This window comes from Hyperolius riggenbachi, chromosome 1, assembly GCF_040937935.1.
Source record: "Hyperolius riggenbachi isolate aHypRig1 chromosome 1, aHypRig1.pri, whole genome shotgun sequence".
Taxonomy (NCBI): domain Eukaryota; kingdom Metazoa; phylum Chordata; class Amphibia; order Anura; family Hyperoliidae; genus Hyperolius; species Hyperolius riggenbachi.
Genome location: NC_090646.1, coordinates 634,796,712 through 634,819,378, shown reverse-complemented (window position 1 = coordinate 634,819,378; position 22,667 = coordinate 634,796,712). Strand labels below are relative to the sequence as shown.

At 44.7% G+C, this 22,667-nt stretch overlaps 1 protein-coding gene across 4 annotated transcripts in view; it reads right to left on the bottom strand.

Annotated features, from left to right (window-relative positions):
• Positions 1-309: 309 nt before the first annotated feature.
• Positions 310-22,667, bottom strand: part of PDZD2 (PDZ domain containing 2) — a 467,120-nt gene continuing 444,762 nt past the window's right edge. For all 4 annotated transcript variants that reach the window (XM_068251259.1, XM_068251260.1, XM_068251261.1 and 1 more), the window contains 2 exons: positions 19,140-19,271; positions 310-9,640 (listed from right to left, as the gene is read on the bottom strand). In XM_068251259.1, the coding sequence (XP_068107360.1) occupies positions 9,474-9,640; positions 19,140-19,271 (299 nt within the window). In that variant the 3' untranslated portion in view covers positions 310-9,473. The remainder of the gene's footprint in view (positions 9,641-19,139; positions 19,272-22,667) is intronic.

The following is a 22,667-nucleotide window of genomic DNA, read 5'->3' as shown; positions in this document are numbered from 1 at the left end:
GTACTGTACCTCCAATGGGAGGACAGAGTTGTCCTGTGCAGCAGAGAATGTACCAGGGCATGTTGAGCCATTTCTAGGACAATTTCTGATATAGTAAACTTCTGATTTCCTGGTCCCTTGAAGTGTACTATAACGCAGTTATACTGTACAGTATACTTGCATATTCCAAAATAAAATATCACTTTGTACCAGTAGATGGCAGTCTAACCGCATATTTACCCCAAGCTAAACATAATAATAAATAAAGAAAGAAACACAGGTACATTTTTTTATTTTATTTTTTTGCAAAAAAACTACTAAAAACAAGATACAATATCCGATTTACATAGCTGAGGAAAAAAAAGCAGCAATAAAAATGTACAGTCTATTTAGTGTTATCTTCACGCATTTTTTGTGTCATGTACAAGGCATCTTGACAATCAACAGAGTTATATAAACAAAATATACAATGTACAATATGATACAACTGTGATTATGGTAGAACTGATAACACAACAAATGTCTGTGTCTGGTGAGGAAATACAGGTTCACTACGTGTTACAAGAAAGAGTTTGGATTCGGGCACAATTTATCATAATTCTTCTGTAACAAATACCATATTCCATTCAGAACTTATCATATTCACATTACATTGGCCTTTGTTGGGGCCTGTCTGCTGCGGGGTCTATAGCTTTTCACTTGATAAGGGACTCCACTGATTTTTTTTTTTAATATCTGTATTCAAAGTGTAAAATGTATTAACCCTTTTGCGGTCAATTTATTTAGAGGCTTGCAAATGCTCCAGGCCAATTTATTTTGCCACATTTTTGTTTATTTCTTACTTACTATATTTCCTTACTTCTAATTAGTACTGCTGTGAGGTGTATGGCCACTGGCCACTAGGGGCCAGTGTGAGACAATAATAGAGGACTTCTGCTTTCAGTTTCTGTATTTTCTGCTAGCCGGGAGAGATCAAAGGATTCCAAGAATTTACAGCACAACAACTTCGGCCAGCTGAGGCCAAAAGCTTACCTCACTTACCTCAAATGAGATAAGGCTATTGGCTACTAATGGGTTTAAAGGAACTTGTGAGTTTTTGGTCCGGCCAATGGGGGTGGAGCATCCAGAGGCTTCCCCCTATGTAGATATCTTTTTTTCTTTTCTTTTTTTTAAACCTCATGTTTCCTTTGAGATGCAGTAGGGTTTATTTAGTAAATGAGATGTGTAGAGAAAGGCAATGCTGTGCAGGTGTTTTCTCCAAACAGCCAACTATTGGTTGAAAGGTTTTTATGAAACCCCTCATTATCCATCACAGGTACCACTTAAAGCATACATAAACAATTATCTCTCCTAGACGTCTTACCGTAGATGTCCAGATACAGAGATCTGACCATAGTGGCCTAGTGATCCTCCAATCCACATTGGCATGGGTAACCAACAGTGATCCCCATCTCTTGTTCATTTTAAAAAGCTAGGAAGCAACAAGGAAGACCGTCTGATGGTAGGGAGACGTGGCAATCACAGTTTATGGCTGTGATGTTGGAAACCCTTCCTTGAGGAGAGGAAAGCCTTCCACCAAAATCCCTACTTCCTGTTTATCTCCTAGCTTCTTATGATAGAAAGGAGATGATGCCACTCTTTAATACAACTGCTTGTGTGAATTAAAGGGGGGGAGGGGGACTATGCCACAGTGGTCTGATCTCTGTATCCAGGCAATCTATGAGAAGGGTCCAGTTTAAAAATAATAATAATAATTATGTACTTTGGGGAGGGGTTGAAACACAGGTGCATCTGTGCCTGGAGTCAAAGTGAACCTCCGGACTAAAAATCGACTCAGCAGCACTGAAAAGGCTTTGTGTTTCTTTAACAGTTTCACAGCATCAGAACTTTGTTTCTCTTATACAAGCCTCATTTTTAGCTGCACAGAAGAAAACTGCCCTGGCTTTTTTCCCCTGAAGCTGTGCAAAGCATGATGGGATTTCTGATTTTGTTGTTCTAGTTCTGCTGTTTTGGTGCAATTTTTTTTTTTTTTACATTTTGAATTTGACATTTGAAGCCTAGAGTGCGCAGCTGGGAGGGGTTATCAGGACACAGGACAGTTGGAACTGTGTCTCCAGCTCCTTGTCACCTCCTTTCAACCAAAAAGATGGCTGCCCTCATGACAAAGATGGCAGCCCCCATGAATCACAAACCTTTGCCTGTTCTTTTAAAACAGGGTGGGTAAGAGATTATATTACTTATCTATTCTAATTAACATAACTAATGTAACTAAATGACAGTATGTTTGTTTAGGCTGAAGTTCCCCTTTAAGTCTTAAAACATAATTGCACTGTAATGATTTCATATCTGCCTCAAAATCTTGCAGATACCAGTGTTGCTCTGGTGGAGACAGAATCAGCCAATCAAGGGGTTGCACCTAGGAAATGACATCACGAGAAGCAGTAAGCATGGAGATGTAGCCTTGTGCATGGAGGTATAATCCATGGGAGTAACCACATTTCATGATCGGAGGTATAAACCCAGGCAATACATCCCACAGCAGACAGACCAACAAAGAACCAGCTTAGATTGTCCACAGCTAAGACATACCGATGAGAAGGAGCTTATTAAGCATACATTACAGTACGAGAGTGATGCATTAACAACACTGTGAGATGATCTATAAAGAAGGAACAGTGCAAAGAGCTTACAGGTGATCTCTGTGAATACAAATATCTCTTACTATGAAACACCTTCCAGCCTATTTAGAAATCCCTCATCTATGCCCAAACTCATGGAATAAGTGGACCTCACCTTGTATCGGTCTAGAGCAGGGGTGTCAAACTCAAATACAAAGTGGGCCGAAATTGTACCCTGGGACCTAGTCGTGGGCCAACCTCAATGTCTACTGGCCAACTCCCTATCTTAGAAAGTTCCTAGGTGCCCGCCCACCCATACAGTTCCCTGGTGTTTAGTTCTACCCCCTCCCTCCCCATATAGTTTCCCAGGTGTTCTAGGGCTTCACCTCCAATATAGCTACACTGGTGGTCTAGATTGGGCCAAACATAATGCAAAGTGGGGAAACCACTTGAGGGCCAAATTTAAAGGCTCTGAGGGCCAGATTTGGCCCACGGGCCGGAGTTTGACATGTATGGTCTAGACCCTGCTGATCCGAGGCCAATACTACTCCTAATAGTGTCATCTGGCATTGTAGCTGCTCCTCGTTAAAGAGAACCTGTTACATAACTGAACACCAAAGCAGTTTCTAAAGGGATTAACCAAATCACAGGCTGGTCCAGATTGTTTGTCGTGGGTGCTACGCCATTCCCCACTCTACCACTCAAGGTTCATCATTCTTTTTCTAGCCATTAGTCGACACTATATCTTCTTGGAGTGTGACCTCCCAATCTCTTTTACTAAACTCATTCAAACAAGAACATGTCCATTGTTAGTAGAGCCACCCGGGGTGTACCTCGCTTGGTGATTTGGCGTGTGATCCGCCCTCCACACCAGTGGTTAAACTGTAGAGCTGCTATGTGGACATGGACAGTCCAAGTCTGCAGGATCTACACTGCAGCCAGCTTGGGGATGACTACATCTCAACAAACAACCACAATGCTCTCATGTGAACAGGCAATCTATTCTGTGGGGCCACAATCTGTAAATGGAGCCCTATATGCATCTATGAGGGCACCTCCAACCACAACCAACCCATAACTGGCACAGCTGTTTTTGGGCTTTGGCATTATGTAATAATTCATGAAGGCGCGTAGGCAGGTGTTAGGTGTCCAGGGGCTATCTAGTACACACTCCCCATCCCTTACCTCGCCTTAACAGTAGACCCGAGCTTTTGCAAAGAACAGACTGAAAAGTGTTCATTCCACATAGAAATGCCGTAGAAATCAGCTGCATTGAGCTGTGTTTGTTTATTTAGCTACAGTTGAGTGTAATTATCTGTAGGAGCGTGTTATCAGTAGGCATGACTCACAGCGCCTCGGTGGCAGCTGTACAGGAAGGACAGATGCTTTAACCCTTTCTTTGCTCCCTGGAAGTTCATCCAGTAAAATTTCTGGGATTTTGGGGGTTTTCTGTGCATTATAACAAAGAAATGTTTTTCTCTGATTGTTTTCATACTGTGCCTAATCTTTTAGAGCAGAGTGAAAGTTTTGAGCTCAGAGCCACTTTAACAAAAAAAAATATATCAAGTGGCCAGTAGGGGGAGAAAAAGTGCCTAATGCCCCACTTCACCTAAATGCACCTCTGCGCAGCCCTTAGTTCTACTATAAAATAAAGGGAGAGCTATAAATCCCTTTACAGCCTCCGTAGTGACAAAGTGCACAACGTTTTCTAAAGCTCCATCTGATCCGGGAGAAGCAGCACTACAACTGGCACCTGTGTCAATAAAGCTCTTCTAAAGATTAAACCTTTCTTGTCTGTTCAGAAAAATACTATATCAATATTTCACATTTACAAGTAGACTTTTGCATATTATTTTCTATATATGTAACTGTAGGAATACCAAAAATACCAGCAAATTATCTCTCTCTGTGCAGCTTATATGTAATGCCCCTGTGAGGACGAAGATATGGGAGGTGCCATTTCTTATTAAACATGCAGGATCCAGGGCAATGACCTCACTGCCTCTTCTCCCACTGCCGTGGAACAAGTATGAAAATTTTTCAAGACTCCGCAGGCTGCACGCATGCCTGCCCCAGCTCAGATGGACTCAGTAGGAACGGAAGCCAGAACCAGGGTTATGGCCCTGGAATCTGCATGTTTAAAAACAAATTCTGTAATGAGGGTACCTATTCTATAGGGGGGGGGGGGGGGGGCATACTGTACATTTTTACTTTACATGATTATTTTTTAGGGTTTGTACTCTTCTTCTATATTCAGTATATTCTCTGTCTTAGCTTTAAATCAGAAAATATGAAGCATTAAAAAGGTTTTGATGGTGACTGATATACTAAAGAAATCTATTACAAATCTATGAAGTGTAAGGAGGGATTCAATCCCTCTGTGATCACATTCAGATCAGAGAAGGATTGATCTGCCTGTCACATTGTTTGGCAATCTAACCGTGTATGACATCTTAATAGTCACCGTTGAACTTGGACTTGTTATGTTGCCTGATGTTATGGTCAGACACTCTTGCACAAGGACTGGAGGAGGAAACCGTGTTAAACAACAGTATTGCAGGAAAAGTATAGAAGGGAGGGTCATATCTGTTCTCTCCAACAGACATCTCCAAGAACAATTTTAGTCATTCTTCTCCATCCATTCTAGTAAATAGCCATAAGCTGTGCCCATGATCCAGCTATTGGACGTAAATGACCCAGATGTATGTGGAAAGACATGCAGATTGGTCTCCCTCCATAGGTATCTTGTAACATTGTTAGTTCTTTGTTTATGTCATAATTTTTGGTTAGTTTGTAAGAGACACTGACGCGAAAAAAATGATTATACTGTATAAAGAATTGGTTGTGTAGTACGGATAATTACTAGAATATTAGAAGCAAAGAAAATATTCTCATATTTTTATTTTCAGTTAGTGTTTTTTTTAATAACAATGCATCATTCTCTAATATTTGCATTTAAAACACTACTCAGCATTCTAAATCATTTTTACAGAGCAGGCAGTGAACTTTTGACCTGTCCTGTGCTGAAGAAAAAACAGTGATTAACAGTTGAGATAAAAAGCTTCAGAAGACAGAGCTCTCTGTGACTTTGAAAAGTGGCCCTCAGTGGCTTATTTGCATAGATAACAACTGTTAACTCTTCCTGTACTGGAAACAATATTAGGCTTATGTCTTTGCTCCTAATGTTTTATTTCTTAGCTGTACTACACATACAAATTATATCATTTTTTTTTCGCTTCAGTGTCTCTTTAAACCTGTCAGACATGCAAGTGGATCAAATATAACATTTATATTTCTGATATTTCATATTTTCCAGAGTAAAAATATATTTTCAAAAATACTATTTTTACTATGAAGTCAAAATAAAATGAAAAATCATTATATTGTCCCTTTAAAGGACATCTGAAGCGAGAAGGATATGGAGGCTGCCATATGTATTACCTTTTAAGCAATACCAGTTGCCTGGCTGCCCTGCTGATCCTCTGCTTATAATACTTTTAGCCACAGCCCCTGAACAAGCATGCAGCAGATCAGGTGCCTCTGACATTATTAGATCTGACAAGATTAGTTGCATGCTTGTTTCTGGTGTTATTCAGACACCACTGCAGCCAAATAGATCAGCAGGACTGACAGGCAACTGGTATTGTTTAAAAGGTATTAAATATGGCAGCTTCCATATGCCAAGTGCTCCTCACTTCAGGTGTCCTTTAAGGCAACAAATAACCTATGAACTGCTTTGTAAATAGCAATCTGATTGGTCGCTGTAGCGCAGCTCTCTGCCCTATAAAATTTCATTCTGAACTCTCCCTGCGCTTCTATTTGTGATTTATAGAGATGGCATGAGATGTTTTTATGTAAAAAATAGTTTTTTTTCTCTGTAACAATACATCATCTGTTATAATAATTATTTCTATTTTGTTTGTTTTTTTAAACCTTTTTTGTAAACCCTCCCTCCCCCCCAAAAAATAGTTCAGGTGGTTCTAGGCTAGTGCTCTATATAAAACATATATGGCAAAATTTACAGACTTTTTTTGAGTAGTGGTGAATGGTTTGGAGAAAATGTAACTGGTGCAATACTGAAAACTCACCAGCAGATGGTGCTACAGACTCATTTTTCGAGACTATCTACTTTTAAGTTAACGCAACAGTGTTGGAAGTTTTCACAAGTTATGGTAAACATATATGGCATAACAGTCAATGAGACTTGCCCTAAAATCTCTGCCTACCATAAGGTCAGCAAAGGAGTCAGGTGCACTACAGTATAATCTTGTGTATAGTAAACATTCGGGTATAGTAAACTACCTCTCCAGGTCCCATTCAATCACCATTATACAATACAATAACATTTCTATAGCGCTTTTCTTCCATAGGACTCAAAGCGCTTAGGCTCTCTCAGATTCAGTAGTTGATAGTAGGTTAAAGCAGGCCCAAACCCAACATTTTTTTTTATTCAAAATATTTAGTTGCACCACTCTGACACTTACAATATAAATAAACACTCCTTCAAGCCTATGAGCATTTCAGTGCATGCTTTTCACCCTTCTCTTTTCATAACTAGGGTTATACAGGTGGCAGCCATTAGCAATTCCTCCTTTGCTGGAGACCATCTACTAAACCAGTTTGCCGGATTATTTGCCAGCAATATGAAAGGAAGGGAGGGGTTTCTCCAATAAATGTAAAATATTTTATATTTGTCATCATGCAGCTGAAAAAAGCTGAAAAAAGGCTGCTATTTATTATTATAATTTAGAAAATAGATTTTATTTCTGAAATCTTGTATTTTTGGTTTGGGTCCACTTTATGGGAGCAACGACTGGTATAGTAAACCTGGATATAATAAAACTTCTGTTATAGTAAAAATGTTTTTTGGCCCCTATGTGATGCTGACTCTGGATATAGTAAAAAGTGGGCGGTGCATGTGTCATTTGTCAGTGGGCAGTGCAAGCGTTATGTATCAGTGTGAAACCCCTGGTCAGCTGCTCTCTTTAGGCTGGTGCTGGAAGTCCCACCCACTGAGGCATTGGAGCCACTCACAGGAAGCGAGTGGCTGCCTCTATTTAGTGACGGCTGCAACTTCTAAGCAGCCGTGCATATTTTACCAGCAATTTGTCCAGCCTGGCTATGCAGCCCTAAGGAAGACTTAACCTTGTAGTCCAACAAATGTGCAAGTGCTTGTACTGTACCTCCAATGGGAGAACAGAGTTGCTCCTGTGCAGCAGGGAATGTACCAGTGCATGCTGGGCCATTTGTAGGACAATTTCTGATATAGTAAACTTCTGATAAAGTGAACCACTTTTCCAGGTCCCTTGGAGTTTGCAATAACAAGATTACACTGTAGTTATTACTGACATGTTAACGGCATATGCAGCTCAAATGCGTTGTTTACCATTTTCACCTGATAAATAATGCCCATCTAAAGGCAAAGCTGACTGCTGAGCTAGTGCTGTGAGTGCAGCACTGCCCTGACCAAAAAAGTTATTTTCAGTAGTGGAGTGGGTGTGCAGGGTCTCCTCCCCTCTCCGTCACATGGCTCACAGCTGAACCCTGACCACAGCACTCCTCGCACAGCCTGCCAATCTGCAGTCTAACACTAGGTGTCAGGCATGTACACAAGATACATTAGCGAATGGGAGTTAGGTTGTAGCTGGAAGTGAGTATGGATGGCCCAGCCAAGGAGAACTCATGGAGAAGCATGTGATCAGTCTGATCAGCTGATTTGTAAGCCTCTGATTTGCTGTGATGACTTCCTTATTTAACACATGATCATGACCAGCAAATCAGAACCTTACAAATCTATCGGCTGATGATCAAACTGATCACATGCTTCTTCATGAGTTCCCCCTAGGCTGGACTATCCCTAGAAGTGAGCTGTGGTCAGAGATGGAGCAAATCACACACACTTCTACCCAATGGAAAATTTCTGTCTTGCAATGTGAGGCAGGCTGGGCAGTGATGTACTGACAGCATTAGCGCTGTTGTCATTTTTTACAGGCTTTAAAAGAGGGACTCATAATGAATTGATATTTACTACATTGGTAAGTAGTAACAATTGTAATTTACAGCATTACTTAAAAAATGTTTTGGCCTTCAAAACCATGCCTCTAACTATTTCTATGGCATGTGGACTGACGTAAGCTATTTCAATGAGCCTGTGAGTAAAAGTAAAGAAACAGATTGCTTGGTTAACAATTCCAAGAGAGAAATATTATCTGTAAAAGACAAGAGAATGGCTGGTTTTCTCACTGGAAGAAATACAATATTATTGTTTTAACACAGCAGGATAGGTAAAACACCTTCCAAAAGTTTCAGCTCAAGCCAGGACACACATCCGCAGCAAATCTGTTTCAATTAAATATATTTTTTGCTCAACGCAACCTGAAGTTTCCCATTAACCTCAACCTGAGCAAGATCTATTCTGTTAAGATGAAACCATTACCTGATCTTGCCCCCTTAGTAGTGTTAGCTAGGGTGCTGCCATGATTATATCCAAGTTGTCTCTTGAAAGACAGGCGAGTTATCTCATACCGATCACCTAAACCAAGCAGTTGGCAGGAAAGTATCTCTTGCTGCTTTGTGATTGGCTGACAGAGTTCTCAGTTGGTCCATCACACAGATGACTGCTTTATGATTGGCATGACAGGTACTCTCTGAATTCCAGTGGCATCCAATGTGATGTGATATGAGGATAAACCTGATGAAATATAAAATCTGACAGTGGTCACACATCACTGCATACTGTAGCATGATAAGTACTTCCACAGTACCACAGACACAGAGGCCACGCCTGTTAGCATAGCCCAGTTCTGTACAGTAAATTCATGGCTGCCCGCTGTGGCAGTGCTGGAGGGAGGTCCGCTGTCCGAGTCAGAGCACTGATCACACCGCAGTCCTGTGTTTCCTGATCAGTAACTGGACAGGCCCCTCTGGAACAGACTTAATGATATTCCAGGCGTCATAGTGCATGAGGCCAATCAAGGCTTTCCCACCAATCGAAATGATTTCATCCCCAGCTTCTATCCTCCCAGCCTGCTCAGCAGCACCACCTACAGACGAGACAGAGGAAAAGTCACAGATCAGTGCTGCACTAGTCAATTCAAAATTTAAAACGTAACTGTAGGGCATAAAATCAAAAATCAATTATTTCTTTTTATCTGGTAAACAAGTAATAAGGGTGCTAACCAGGCAATCAAAAAGTTAAAAAAATCACTCTTAATTCTCTTCTCAATAAAACATCATTCCCCAGTTTCCCTGCCTCTTATTTGGTACATCTGCTGCACAAAGAAAGTCTCAGGGCATGCTGGGTTTTCTTTTTTTCTTCTTTACTTTCCTCTCACACATAACTATTGCAGCCTGATTGGCTGAAGCCTCTTTCCCTCCTGTTTTCCCCTCCCACACCTCTGTTCCTCTCTGATTGGCCAATATTTCTCATGCTGAGAAGCTCTAGACAATGACAATGCACTTTCTATTGCAGAGCTTGGTGGGTGTGTCTGAAGACTGGGAGGAGGGCGGGCAATGCATACACAGACAGAGTAAGTGTAAGTAGAGCAAATATTTATCTACGTGTTTTTTTTTCTGCCATAATATGGCTGACAGCTCCTCTTTAAAGCTTTTGCTGTGGCTAGTGTACTGGCTCTGCCTCTGACGCCGGAGACCAGGGTTCAAATCTCAGCATTTCCGGTTCAGTAAGCCAGCACTTATTCAGTAATGAGGCCTTGGGCGAGACTCCATAACACTGCTGCTGCCTGTAGAGCGTGGCCTAGTGGCTGCAGCTCTGGTGCTTTGCGTCCGCCAGGAGAAACACGCAATATAAATGTTCTGTGTCTTGTCTTGTACAATTAAACAAATGTCTCCCCTATAGTCAAGTAAGTTAAATAGACTATAAAGTCTAAAACACACATTGCACATATTCCGTTAGCATGAAAAGTTACAATTACCTGCCAGGTCTTTTCTGTTCATCCCTCCCCCGGAGCTCTGTATGCACCACTTCCGGTCCATAGCGCCAGATGAGTCCTGTGGTGCTTCCATGACACTCAATCTGTGATACAGAGAGTACCACAGCGCTCATCTGCATAGGGCGGGGCTACTCGCCGGAAGTGGCGCATACAGGGCTCTGGGAGAGAGAAGAACAGAAAAGACCCGGCAGGTAATTTACTATTTTTGGGGGAACTATAAGACTCACTTTTTCTACCCAAAAGTGGGGAAAAAGTCACTGCGTCTTTTAGTGCAAATGCAGGGAGTTCCTGACTTGTGAACGCCTGCCAATACTAACCTCCAACCCACAGTAATGTCGGGGACTCCCTGTACTGTGCCCATGCAGAGGAGGATGCAGGGGGACAAAGGGGGACACAAAGGGGCATAGGGGAGGAAACAAGGGGGACACAAAGGGGCGTAGAGGAGGAAACAAGGGGGACACAAAGGGGCATAGGGGAGGAAACAAGGGGGACACAAAGGGGCATAGAGGAGGAAACAAGGGGGACACAAAGGGGCATAGAGGAGGAAACAAGGGGGACACAAAGGGGCATAGGGGAGGAAACAAGGGGGACACAAAGGGGCATAGAGGAGGAAACAAGGGGGACACAAAAGGGCATAGAGGAGGAAACAAGGGGGACACAAAGGGGCATAGAAAGACACAAGGGGGACACAAAGGGGCATAGAAGGACACAAGGGGGCATAGAGGAGGACACAGAGGACAGAGGTGGAAACATGGGGCACACAGGAGGATACAAAGGGGACAGAGGAGAATAGAGGGAGGCACAAGAGTTACAAAGGGGCCATAATTCACAAGATGCCCTTTCATCAAGGATGCACCAGGTTTAGTATACAAATATATATTTTCCCCCCTGGTTTCTGTCCTCTAAACCTAGGTGCGTCTTATAGTCCGAAAAATACGGCATAACTTTTTATGCTGCTTTTATACTGCCAGGCAACTGGTTTTGTTTAAAAAGGAAATAAATATGGCAGCCTCCATATCCCGTTTTTGGGGTAAGGAGTACACCTGTAACTTGGGGTGTGGGAAGGGGGAAACCATAAAAACAAATCCTAGAATTGGACTACAAGCAGAAGTGTTGCAGAATACATTACAGCCCCCCCATATAGGAAAAACAGAAGGCCCGTTCCAGCATTCTTCATACCACCCCCCTCTCCAGATCTCTGTACATCACAGATGTGCTTTCAATACTGATTGAAGCGTGTCTAACGTTTTCTTAATGCATTTCTGCTTCTTAATTACAGATGGAATATTTTTTTAAGCAAGAACATAGGCGAGTCCATTCCATCCATCACTTATCAGGCTGGAATGATAATTGCCCCGGCCATTCTCTCCCAGCGCCCTTAATAAGCAATTAACGCTGGAAATCTCTCTCGTTCCGTGCAGAAACGCACAAATTAATTTCATTAGTCTCAGCTCAGGTCTCGGAATAACAGAACCTTCCTAATTGCGGGCGAAGCGCCGCGTGATGTCATCGGCCAGAACATCTTGCTTTAATATATAGAACCGCCCCTGGGGCAGAGTGTAAAACACGTAGTTAGCACCAGCGATGGGCCGGTAACGCCACAGGATAAAAGGAGGATCTGTGTGGAGGAATAATAAAGGGCAGAGCGTTCATCAATCATGTCAGACCCCGCTGGAGAGAGGAGAGCTTGTCATGTGACAGTGGAGGGTCACTGCCGATTATGGGAACACTGAGGCGCTCTGTAGCGTTTATTCAAACGCATCTCGAATATGCTGGAAATGTGTTGTGTTTGTGATGCGTTAGGAATGCGTTTGATCTCGGCTAGCCAACCACCCATCGAGTTCAAGCCATCAGGGCCTGACAGCAAACAGGGCAGAACACAAGCCAAATATGACTGTGTTATATGAAATATGAGTGCAACATAAACTGCGCCCCTTAACATCTTACACAAGATTCAAATCCTGCTTTAAAATGCCTTTGAAGCACTTTAGAAATGCAGCTCAAACACGAAAAAAAAGGTAAGTGATCTTTAGTGTAAAATAAGCCAGACACTGGACAGTACTGGCATGAGACTGCCACTAAGGCCAATACTAGTATCAGACTGGTCCATGGGCCAATACTGGCATCAGACTGGCACTAAGGCCAATACTGGTATCAGACTGGTCCATGGACCAATACTGGCATCAGACTGGCACTAAGGCCAATACTGGAATCAGACTGCCACTAAGACCAATACTGGCATCAGACTGGTCCATGGACCAATACTGGCATCAGACTGGCACTAAGGCCAATACTGGAATCGGACTGGTCCATGAACCAATACTGGCATCAGACTGTCACTAAGGCCAATACTGGAATCAGACTGGTCCATGGGCCAATACTGGCATCAGACTGCCACTAAGGCCAATACTGGCATCAGACTGCCACTAAGGCCAATACTGGAATCAGACTGGTCCGTGGGCCAATACTGGGATCAGACTGGCACTAAGGCCAATACTGGAATCAGACTGGTCCATGGGCCAATACTGGCATCAGACTGGCACTAAGGCCAATACTGGAATCAGACTGGTCCATGGACCAATACTGGCATCAGACTGTCACTAAGGCCAATACTGGCATCAGACTGCCACTAAGGCCAATACTGGCATCAGACTGCCACTAAGGCCAATACTGGAATCAGACTGCCACTAAGGCCAATACTGGCATCAGACTGCCACTAAGGCCAATGCTGGAATATGACGGGTCCATGGACCAATACTGGCATCAGACTATCACTAAGGCCAATACTGGAATCAGACTGCCACTAAGGCCAATACTGGAATCAGACTGGCACTAAGGCCAATACTGGCATCAGACTGGCACTAAGGCCAATACTGGCATCAGACTGGCACTAAGGCCAATACTGGCATCAGACTGCCACTAAGGCCAATACTGGCATCAGACTGCCACTAAGGCCAATGCTGGAATATGACGGGTCCATGGACCAATACTGGCATCAGACTATCACTAAGGCCAATACTGGAATCAGACTGCCACTAAGGCCAATACTGGAATCAGACTGGCACTAAGGCCAATACTGGCATCAGACTGGCACTAAGGCCAATACTGGCATCAGACTGGCACTAAGGCCAATACTGGCATCAGACTGCCACTAAGGCCAATACTGGCATCAGACTACCACTAAGGCCAATACTGGAATCCAACTGGTCCATGGACCAACACTGGCATCAGACTATCACTAAGGCCAATACTGGCATCAGACTGGCACTAAGGCCAATACTGGCATCAGACTGCCACTAAGGCCAATACTGGTATCCGACTGGTCCATGGACCAACACTGGCATCAGACTGTCACTAAGGCCAATACTGGCATCAGACTGGCACTAAGGCCAATACTGGAATCAGACTGGCACTAAGGCCAATACTGGCATCAGACTGGCACTAAGGCCAATACTGGCATCAGACTGGCACTAAGGCCAATACTGGCATCAGACTGGCACTAAGGCCAATACTGGCATCAGACTGCCACTAAGGCCAATACTGGAATCGGACTGGTTCATGGACCAATACTGGCATCAGACTGTCACTAAGGCCAATACTGGAATCAGACTGGTCCATGGGCCAATAGTGGCATCAGACTGCCACTAAGGCCAATACTGGTATCAGACTGCCACTAAGACCAATACTGGCATCAGACTGGTCCATGGACCAATACTGGCATCAGACTGGCACTAAGGCCAATACTGGAATCGGACTGGTCCATGGGCCAATACTGGCATCAGACTGGCACTAAGGCCAATACTGGTATCAGACTGGTCCATGGATCAATACTGGCATCAGACTGTCACTAAGGCCAATACTGGTATCAGACTGCCACTAAGACCAATACTGGCATCAGACTGGTCCATGGACCAATACTGGCATCAGACTGGCACTAAGGCCAATACTGGAATCGGACTGGTCCATGGACCAATACTGGCATCAGACTGTCACTAAGGCCAATACTGGAATCAGACTGGTCCGTGGCCCAATACTGGCATCAGACTGCCACTAAGGCCAATACTGGAATCAGACTGGTCCATGGACCAATACTGGCATCAGACTGTCACTAAGGCCAATACTGGAATCAGACTGGTCCATGGGCCAATACTGGCATCAGACTGGCACTAAGGCCAATACTGGAATCAGACTGGTCCATGGACCAATACTGGCATCAGACTGTCACTAAGGCCAATACTGGCATCAGACTGCCACTAAGGCCAATACTGGCATCAGACTGTCACTAAGGCCAATACTGGCATCAGACTGCCACTAAGGCCAATACTGGCATCAGACTGCCACTAAGGCCAATACTGGAATCAGACTGCCACTAAGGCCAATACTGGCATCAGACTGCCACTAAGGCCAATGCTGGAATCAGACGGGTCCATGGACCAATACTGGCATCAGACTGTCACTAAGGCCAATACTGGAATCAGTCTGCCACTAAGGCCAATACTGGAATCAGACTGGCACTAAGGCCAATACTGGCATCAGACTGGCACTAAGGCCAATACTGGCATCAGACTGGCACTAAGGCCAATACTGGCATCAGACTGGCACTAAGGCCAATACTGGAATCAGACTGGCACTAAGGCCAATACTGGAATCAGACTGGCACTAAGGCCAATACTGGAATCAGACTGGCACTAAGGCCAATACTGGAATCAGACTGCCACTAAGGCCAATACTGGCATCAGACTGCCACTAAGGCCAATACTGGCATCAGACTGCCACTAAGGCCAATACTGGCATCAGACTACCACTAAGGCCGATACTGGAATCCAACTGGTCCATGGACCAACACTGGCATCAGACTATCACTAAGGCCAATACTGGCATCAGACTGCCACTAAGGCCAATACTGGTATCCGACTGGTCCATGGACCAACACTGGCATCAGACTGTCACTAAGGCCAATACTGGCATCAGACTGGCACTAAGGCCAATACTGGAATCAGACTGGCACTAAGGCCAATACTGGAATCAGACTGGCACTAAGGCCAATACTGGCATCAGACTGGCACTAAGGCCAATACTGGCATCAGACTGCCACTAAGGCCAATACTGGCATCAGACTGCCACTAAGGCCAATACTGGAATCAGACTGGTCCATGGGCCAATACTGGCATCAGACTGGCACTAAGGCCAATACTGGAATCAGACTGGTCCATGGACCAATACTGGCATCAGACTGTCACTAAGGCCAATACTGGCATCAGACTGCCACTAAGGCCAATACTGGCATCAGACTGTCACTAAGGCCAATACTGGCATCAGACTGCCACTAAGGCCAATACTGGCATCAGACTGCCACTAAGGCCAATACTGGAATCAGACTGCCACTAAGGCCAATACTGGCATCAGACTGCCACTAAGGCCAATGCTGGAATCAGACGGGTCCATGGACCAATACTGGCATCAGACTGTCACTAAGGCCAATACTGGAATCAGTCTGCCACTAAGGCCAATACTGGAATCAGACTGGCACTAAGGCCAATACTGGCATCAGACTGGCACTAAGGCCGATACTGGCATCAGACTGGCACTAAGGCCAATACTGGCATCAGACTGGCACTAAGGCCAATACTGGAATCAGACTGGCACTAAGGCCAATACTGGAATCAGACTGCCACTAAGGCCAATACTAGCATCAGACTGCCACTAAGGCCAATACTGGCATCAGACTGCCACTAAGGCCAATACTGGCATCAGACTACCACTAAGGCCAATACTGGAATCCAACTGGTCCATGGACCAACACTGGCATCAGACTATCACTAAGGCCAATACTGGCATCAGACTGCCACTAAGGCCAATACTGGTATCCGACTGGTCCATGGACCAACACTGGCATCAGACTGTCACTAAGGCCAATACTGGCATCAGACTGGCACTAAGGCCAATACTGGAATCAGACTGGCACTAAGGCCAATACTGGAATCAGACTGGCACTAAGGCCAATACTGGCATCAGACTGGCACTAAGGCCAATACTGGCATCAGACTGCCACTAAGGCCAATACTGGCATCAGACTGCCACTAAGGCCAATACTGGAATCGGACTGGTCCATGGACCAATACTGGCATCAGACTGTCACTAAGGCCAATACTGGAATCAGACTGGTCCATGGGCCAATACTGGCATCAGACTGCCACTAAGGCCAATACTGGCATCAGACTGCCACTAAGGCCAATACTGGAATCAGACTGGTCCATGGGCCAATACTGGCATCAGACTGCCATTAAGGCCAATACTGGAATCAGACTGGTCCATGGGCCAATACTGGTATCAGACTGGCACTAAGGCCAATACTGGAATCAGACTAGTCCATGGACCAATACTGGCATCAGACTGTCACTAAGGCCAATACTGGCATCAGACTGCCACTAAGGCCAATACTGGCATCAGACTGCCACTAAGGCCAATACTGGAATCAGACTGCCACTAAGGCCAATACTGGCATCAGACTGCCACTAAGGCCAATGCTGGAATCAGACGGGTCCATGGACCAATACTGGCATCAGACTATCACTAAGGCCAATACTGGAATCAGACTGGCACTAAGGCCAATACTGGAATCAGACTGGCACTAAGGCCAATACTGGAATCAGACTGGCACTAAGGCCAATACTGGCATCAGACTGGCACTAAGGCCAATACTGGCATCAGACTGCCACTAAGGCCAATACTGGCATCAGACTACCACTAAGGCCAATACTGGAATCCAACTGGTCCATGGACCAACACTGGCATCAGACTATCACTAAGGCCAATACTGGCATCAGACTGGCACTAAGGCCAATACTGGCATCAGACTGCCACTAAGGCCAATACTGGCATCCGACTGGTCCATGGACCAACACTGGCATCAGACTGTCACTAAGGCCAATACTGGCATCAGACTGGCACTAAGGCCAATACTGGAATCAGACTGGTACTAAGGCCAATACTGGCATCAGACTGGCACTAAGGCCAATACTGGCATCAGACTGCCACTAAGGCCAATACTGGCATCAGACTACCACTAAGGCCAATACTGGAATCCAACTGGTCCATGGACCAACACTGGCATCAGACTATCACTAAGGCCAATACTGGCATCAGACTGCCACTAAGGCCAATACTGGTATCCGACTGGTCCATGGACCAACACTGGCATCAGACTGTCACTAAGGCCAATACTGGCATCAGACTGGCACTAAGGCCAATACTGGAATCAGACTGGTCCATGGACCAATACTGGCATCAGACTGGCACTAAGGCCAATACTGGTATCAGACTGGTCCATGGACCAATACTGGCATCAGACTGTAACTAAGGCCAATACTGGTATCAGACTGCCACTAAGACCAATACTGGCATCAGACTGGTCCATGGACCAATACTGGCATCAGACTGGCACTAAGGCCAATACTGGAATCGGACTGGTCCATGGACCAATACTGGCATCAGACTATCACTAAGGCCAATACTGGAATCAGACTGGTCCGTGGGCCAATACTGGCATCAGACTGTCACTAAGGCCAATACTGGAATCAGACTGGTCCATGGGCCAATACTGGCATCAGACTGGCACTAAGGCCAATACTGGAATCAGACTGGTCCATGGACCAATACTGGCATCAGACTGTCACTAAGGCCAATACTGGCATCAGACTGCCACTAAGGCCAATACTGGCATCAGACTGTCACTAAGGCCAATACTGGCATCAGACTGCCACTAAGGCCAATACTGGCATCAGACTGCCACTAAGGCCAATACTGGAATCAGACTGCCACTAAGGCCAATACTGGCATCAGACTGCCACTAAGGCCCATGCTGGAATCAGACGGGTCCATGGACCAATACTGGCATCAGACTGTCACTAAGGCCAATACTGGAATCAGACTGGCACTAAGGCCAATACTGGCATCAGACTGGCACTAAGGCCAATACTGGCATCAGACTGGCACTAAGGCCAATACTGGCATCAGACTGGCACTAAGGCCAATACTGGCATCAGAATGGCACTAAGGCCAATACTGGAATCAGACTGGTCCATGGACCAATACTGGCATCAGACTATCACTAAGGCCAATACTGGAATCAGACTGGCACTAAGGCCAATACTGGCATCAGACTGGCACTAAGGCCAATACTGGCATCAGACTTTCACTAAGGCCAATACTGGCATCAGACTGTCACTAAGGCCAATACTAGCATCAGACTGTCACTAAGGCCAATACTGGCATCCGACTGCCACACAGGCCCATACTATTTCCCTGGTGTGTCCCACAGAGCTCCTCCTCCGCAGCAGAGCAGATCTCACCTCTCAGGCAAGTCCAGTACTATGCGTCCTCCTCGGTACAGTGCTGCAGTCATCAGCATGGGCCCCCCTCTGTTTTTTGGTGTTTTCTATTGTAAAGACTTTAGCTAGGCTCTTAATCACTGCTTCTCAAGTCTGTCCCTAAGTCCCAAAAGGAGAAGCACAAAGCCTAAACCATCGCTGAGCCTTTAAAACAACAGCGAAGCTTTGAGAAGGAAGGCGGAGGACAACATAAAGCTTACCTTTGAAGATCCTTTTGATGAAGAGCGGCCTGTCCCCGTATATAGAAGCCTTCCCACCATCCAAGCTGAAGCCCAGCCCGGCCGAGGTCTTGTGAAGTTCCACGCACACCGCGTCACGCAGATCCACATTCGCTGCAACAAAACATCAACAGGTGGTTAATGGCCATTGTGTACCTGCGCCGCTGTCTGCTACACCTCCTGTAAAACCGCTTTATGGGGGGAAAGGCTGGTTTATGACTTCTAACTGCACAGCTGGGCCACACACACACATACACTTACTGCCATTAATCTAAAACAAAAATCAAAGAAAATTATGTATTTACCGTATATAGCCTTGAGATCTTCTGCAGCACTTTGCAGAGTACATACAGTACATATTCATGCCACTGACTGTCCTCAGAGGAGCTCACAGTCTAATCTTACCATAGTCTAATGTCCTACCATATTATTACTATGTATTTATATAGCACTGGCACCTTCTGCAGCACATTACAGAGTACATACATAGTCATGTCACTGACTGTCCTCAGAGGAGCCCACAATCTAATCTTACCATAGTCTAATGCCCTACCATATTATTATTATGTATTTATATAGCACTGACCTCTTCTGCAGTACATTACAGAGTACATAGTCATGTCACTGACTGTCCTCAGAGGAGCCCACAATCTAATCTTACCATAGTCTAATGCCCTACCATATTATTATTATGTATTTATATAGCACTGGCACCTTCTGCAGCACATTACAGAGTACATACATAGTCATGTCACTGACTGTCCTCAGAGGAGCCCACAATCTAATCTTACCATAGTCTAATGCCCTACCATATTATTATTATGTATTTATATAGCACTGACATCTCCTGAATCACCTTAGAGTACATAGTCACGTCACTGGCTGTCCTCAGAGGAGTCCATAATCTAATTCCTAGCACAGTCATAGTCTAATGTCCTACCATATCATGTATTTATATAGCACTGACATGTCGTGCAGCAGTTTGCTCTGTAAAGTGTTGCAGAAGGTGTCGGTACTAGATAATAATAATACTATGGAAGGATATTAGGATTATGGTAGGGATTATTCTGACCTCCTGGTTGCATTTAAATTTGTAGATGAATCTATTTTTTTCTAATCAGCATTTGCTCATAAGCACTGCATTACATAGACTGTCATTATTATTACGCTTTATTTATAAAGTGCTAGCGTATTGCACAGCGATGTTCAATAGATAGGAGAGGCATTACAACATTAAACAGTTTTACACAGGGACATTATAGCTTCAAGTGGTATAAAAAACATTGTCATAACATTGTAAGGATAATTATAGCAAGCGAGTCACTGAGTCCATTTGGTGGTGGAGAAGAGCATATAGGGAAGAGGGTCCTGCCAAACAGGCTTATGCTGTAAGCAGAGCAGCTATCTGTAGCATGACGAAAAAATGAGTGCGTGCTAAACAGCAGCTGCCGGATACGCCCGCTATGGGAACTGTGGCTACCATAGCGGGCAGGAAGCGTCCGCTATCAGTAGCCGCAGTTCCCATAGTGAGCCATCATTTTCTGTCGTGGTGGGGAAGTGCGGTGGGGGAGGGGGGGCGGGCTATTAGTTCCCTGGGGGGGGTTGTTAGCTGCCCACCAGGGAAGGGTTCTGTGTGAGAGATTAGGTCATAGTGAAATATTGTCGATATTTCACATTTTCAATTAGGTTGTAGAATAAGGGTAAACTTGCACATAGCTTACCACTGCTATAAAATGCTCCCTTCACTTTTTTTCATTACTACACCCGTGTCCAAAATAGCGCACAGCGACAGAAATGTGTGCGCCGCTGTAAGGGGTAGGGGAAACGGACACATAAGGGGGTGGTGAAGTGCAAGTCCAAGGGAGAGGAATGGAGACAGGGAAGGGGAGAGCGTTCAATAAAGCAGAGGCAGCTCTGGAGAAGTCCTGGAGCCTCACTAGTAAAACAAACATTTGTGTTTTGAAACAGAAATGCGAATAAGTGTCCTCCAAGTCATAAGGGATCAAAAGCCATGCCCGACTATTACTGTCACCATAGCTCCCAAATGTCCCTCTTTGGGAGCCCTGTCCCTCTTTCCTTCTCATTTGTCCCTCTTTCAGGACTTTGTCCCTCTTTCTATGTAAATATATATATTTCTCTACTAAAAAAATTGTTTAATTGACTCTAAACTTTATTCCCATCCTTTAAATTGATATAGTACTCATTTTTAAATGTTAATATGATGGAAAATTAACCAGGATAGAAAGGACCAGTGTGGTTTGAATTATAAAACAACATTTTTCTTACAAAATCTTTATGGTATGCGTGACTAGGGGTGTGACGAGGGTGTGATCAGAGGTGTGGCAGGGGCGTGGCTTAAGTGTCCCTCTTTCTCATCTCAAAAAGTTGGGAGGTTCGCTATCCACCTGTTCATCTCTCAACTGCCCCCTGCCCCCTTTATACAGCAGGAATGAGCATCGAGTAACGAACACCAAAACCGATTAGAAACACTCATTGGGGGTGAGATAAGCTTTGTTTGTATACACAGCAGTCTGAGGATGACTGCTAACCTATTGTAAGAACCATCTCAGAAGCTGAGTATCTGCGCCCTGGCCTGGCCTGTGGGACATTTGCCATTTCCATGGATAGTTTGACGATGATTCATTCAAACACAGTGTACTGAGAGGGGTACAGAAGGGTTATAGAGGGAAAAAAATGGCAATTTATCTTAATCTTACACAATAGACACATAATATTACATACCTCGGCTGCCTGGCTCAATCAGACCTGCTAACGCTTCCCATCTGTGCGCCGCTCGCTGCAATGGACGCGGCCGCGCTCACGGAAGTTTTACATAAAAAATAATCCTATTTTTCAGGAATTTACAGGGAGATGAAACAATGCGTACTGCTGATTTGCTGGCTGGAATTCATTATAAGGCCAACATCAATCCGTCATCCGACTGAGAAAACAGCATTGTTCATTTTCTCTTTATAGCGGATTACTGATGTGAAACTGGCAGGCATTAGCCGTTAATGGCCATCATTATCGCCTTTACGGCTAGGAATGCGACACGCACATCCCAGGCTGAGGCGATCTGGCTCCCATTAGTCTATAGAGTCTTCCCTGCTTCATGCGTGAAGGTGTCTGGTCCCAAACTACCCATACATGGCCTGTTACAGCCAGGGCTGGATTTCTGAAACGTCCACAAAGGCCTGGGCCTTGGGTGGCTGCAGCCTAAGGCGGCACCTAGACATGAAATAGGGGTTGCTTTATATAAAAGAGAAGGCTGCAAATGGGGAGCAGCTGATGAAAAGGGAAGCTGATGCCCAAAGGAGCTGTGCATGAAAGAGGGACTGCAGTACAGGGATGATACACGTGAAAGAGGTTGCCGCAAGTGAAATGAAATGAGAGGAGCACTGCTGCCCATGGAAGCGTAGCCCCAACATACTTGGCCTAGGGGCAGAAAAAAGTCACACACACGAAACGAGTTGCCTGTTTGGAGCTTACAAATAAAGTGTTATTTTATGC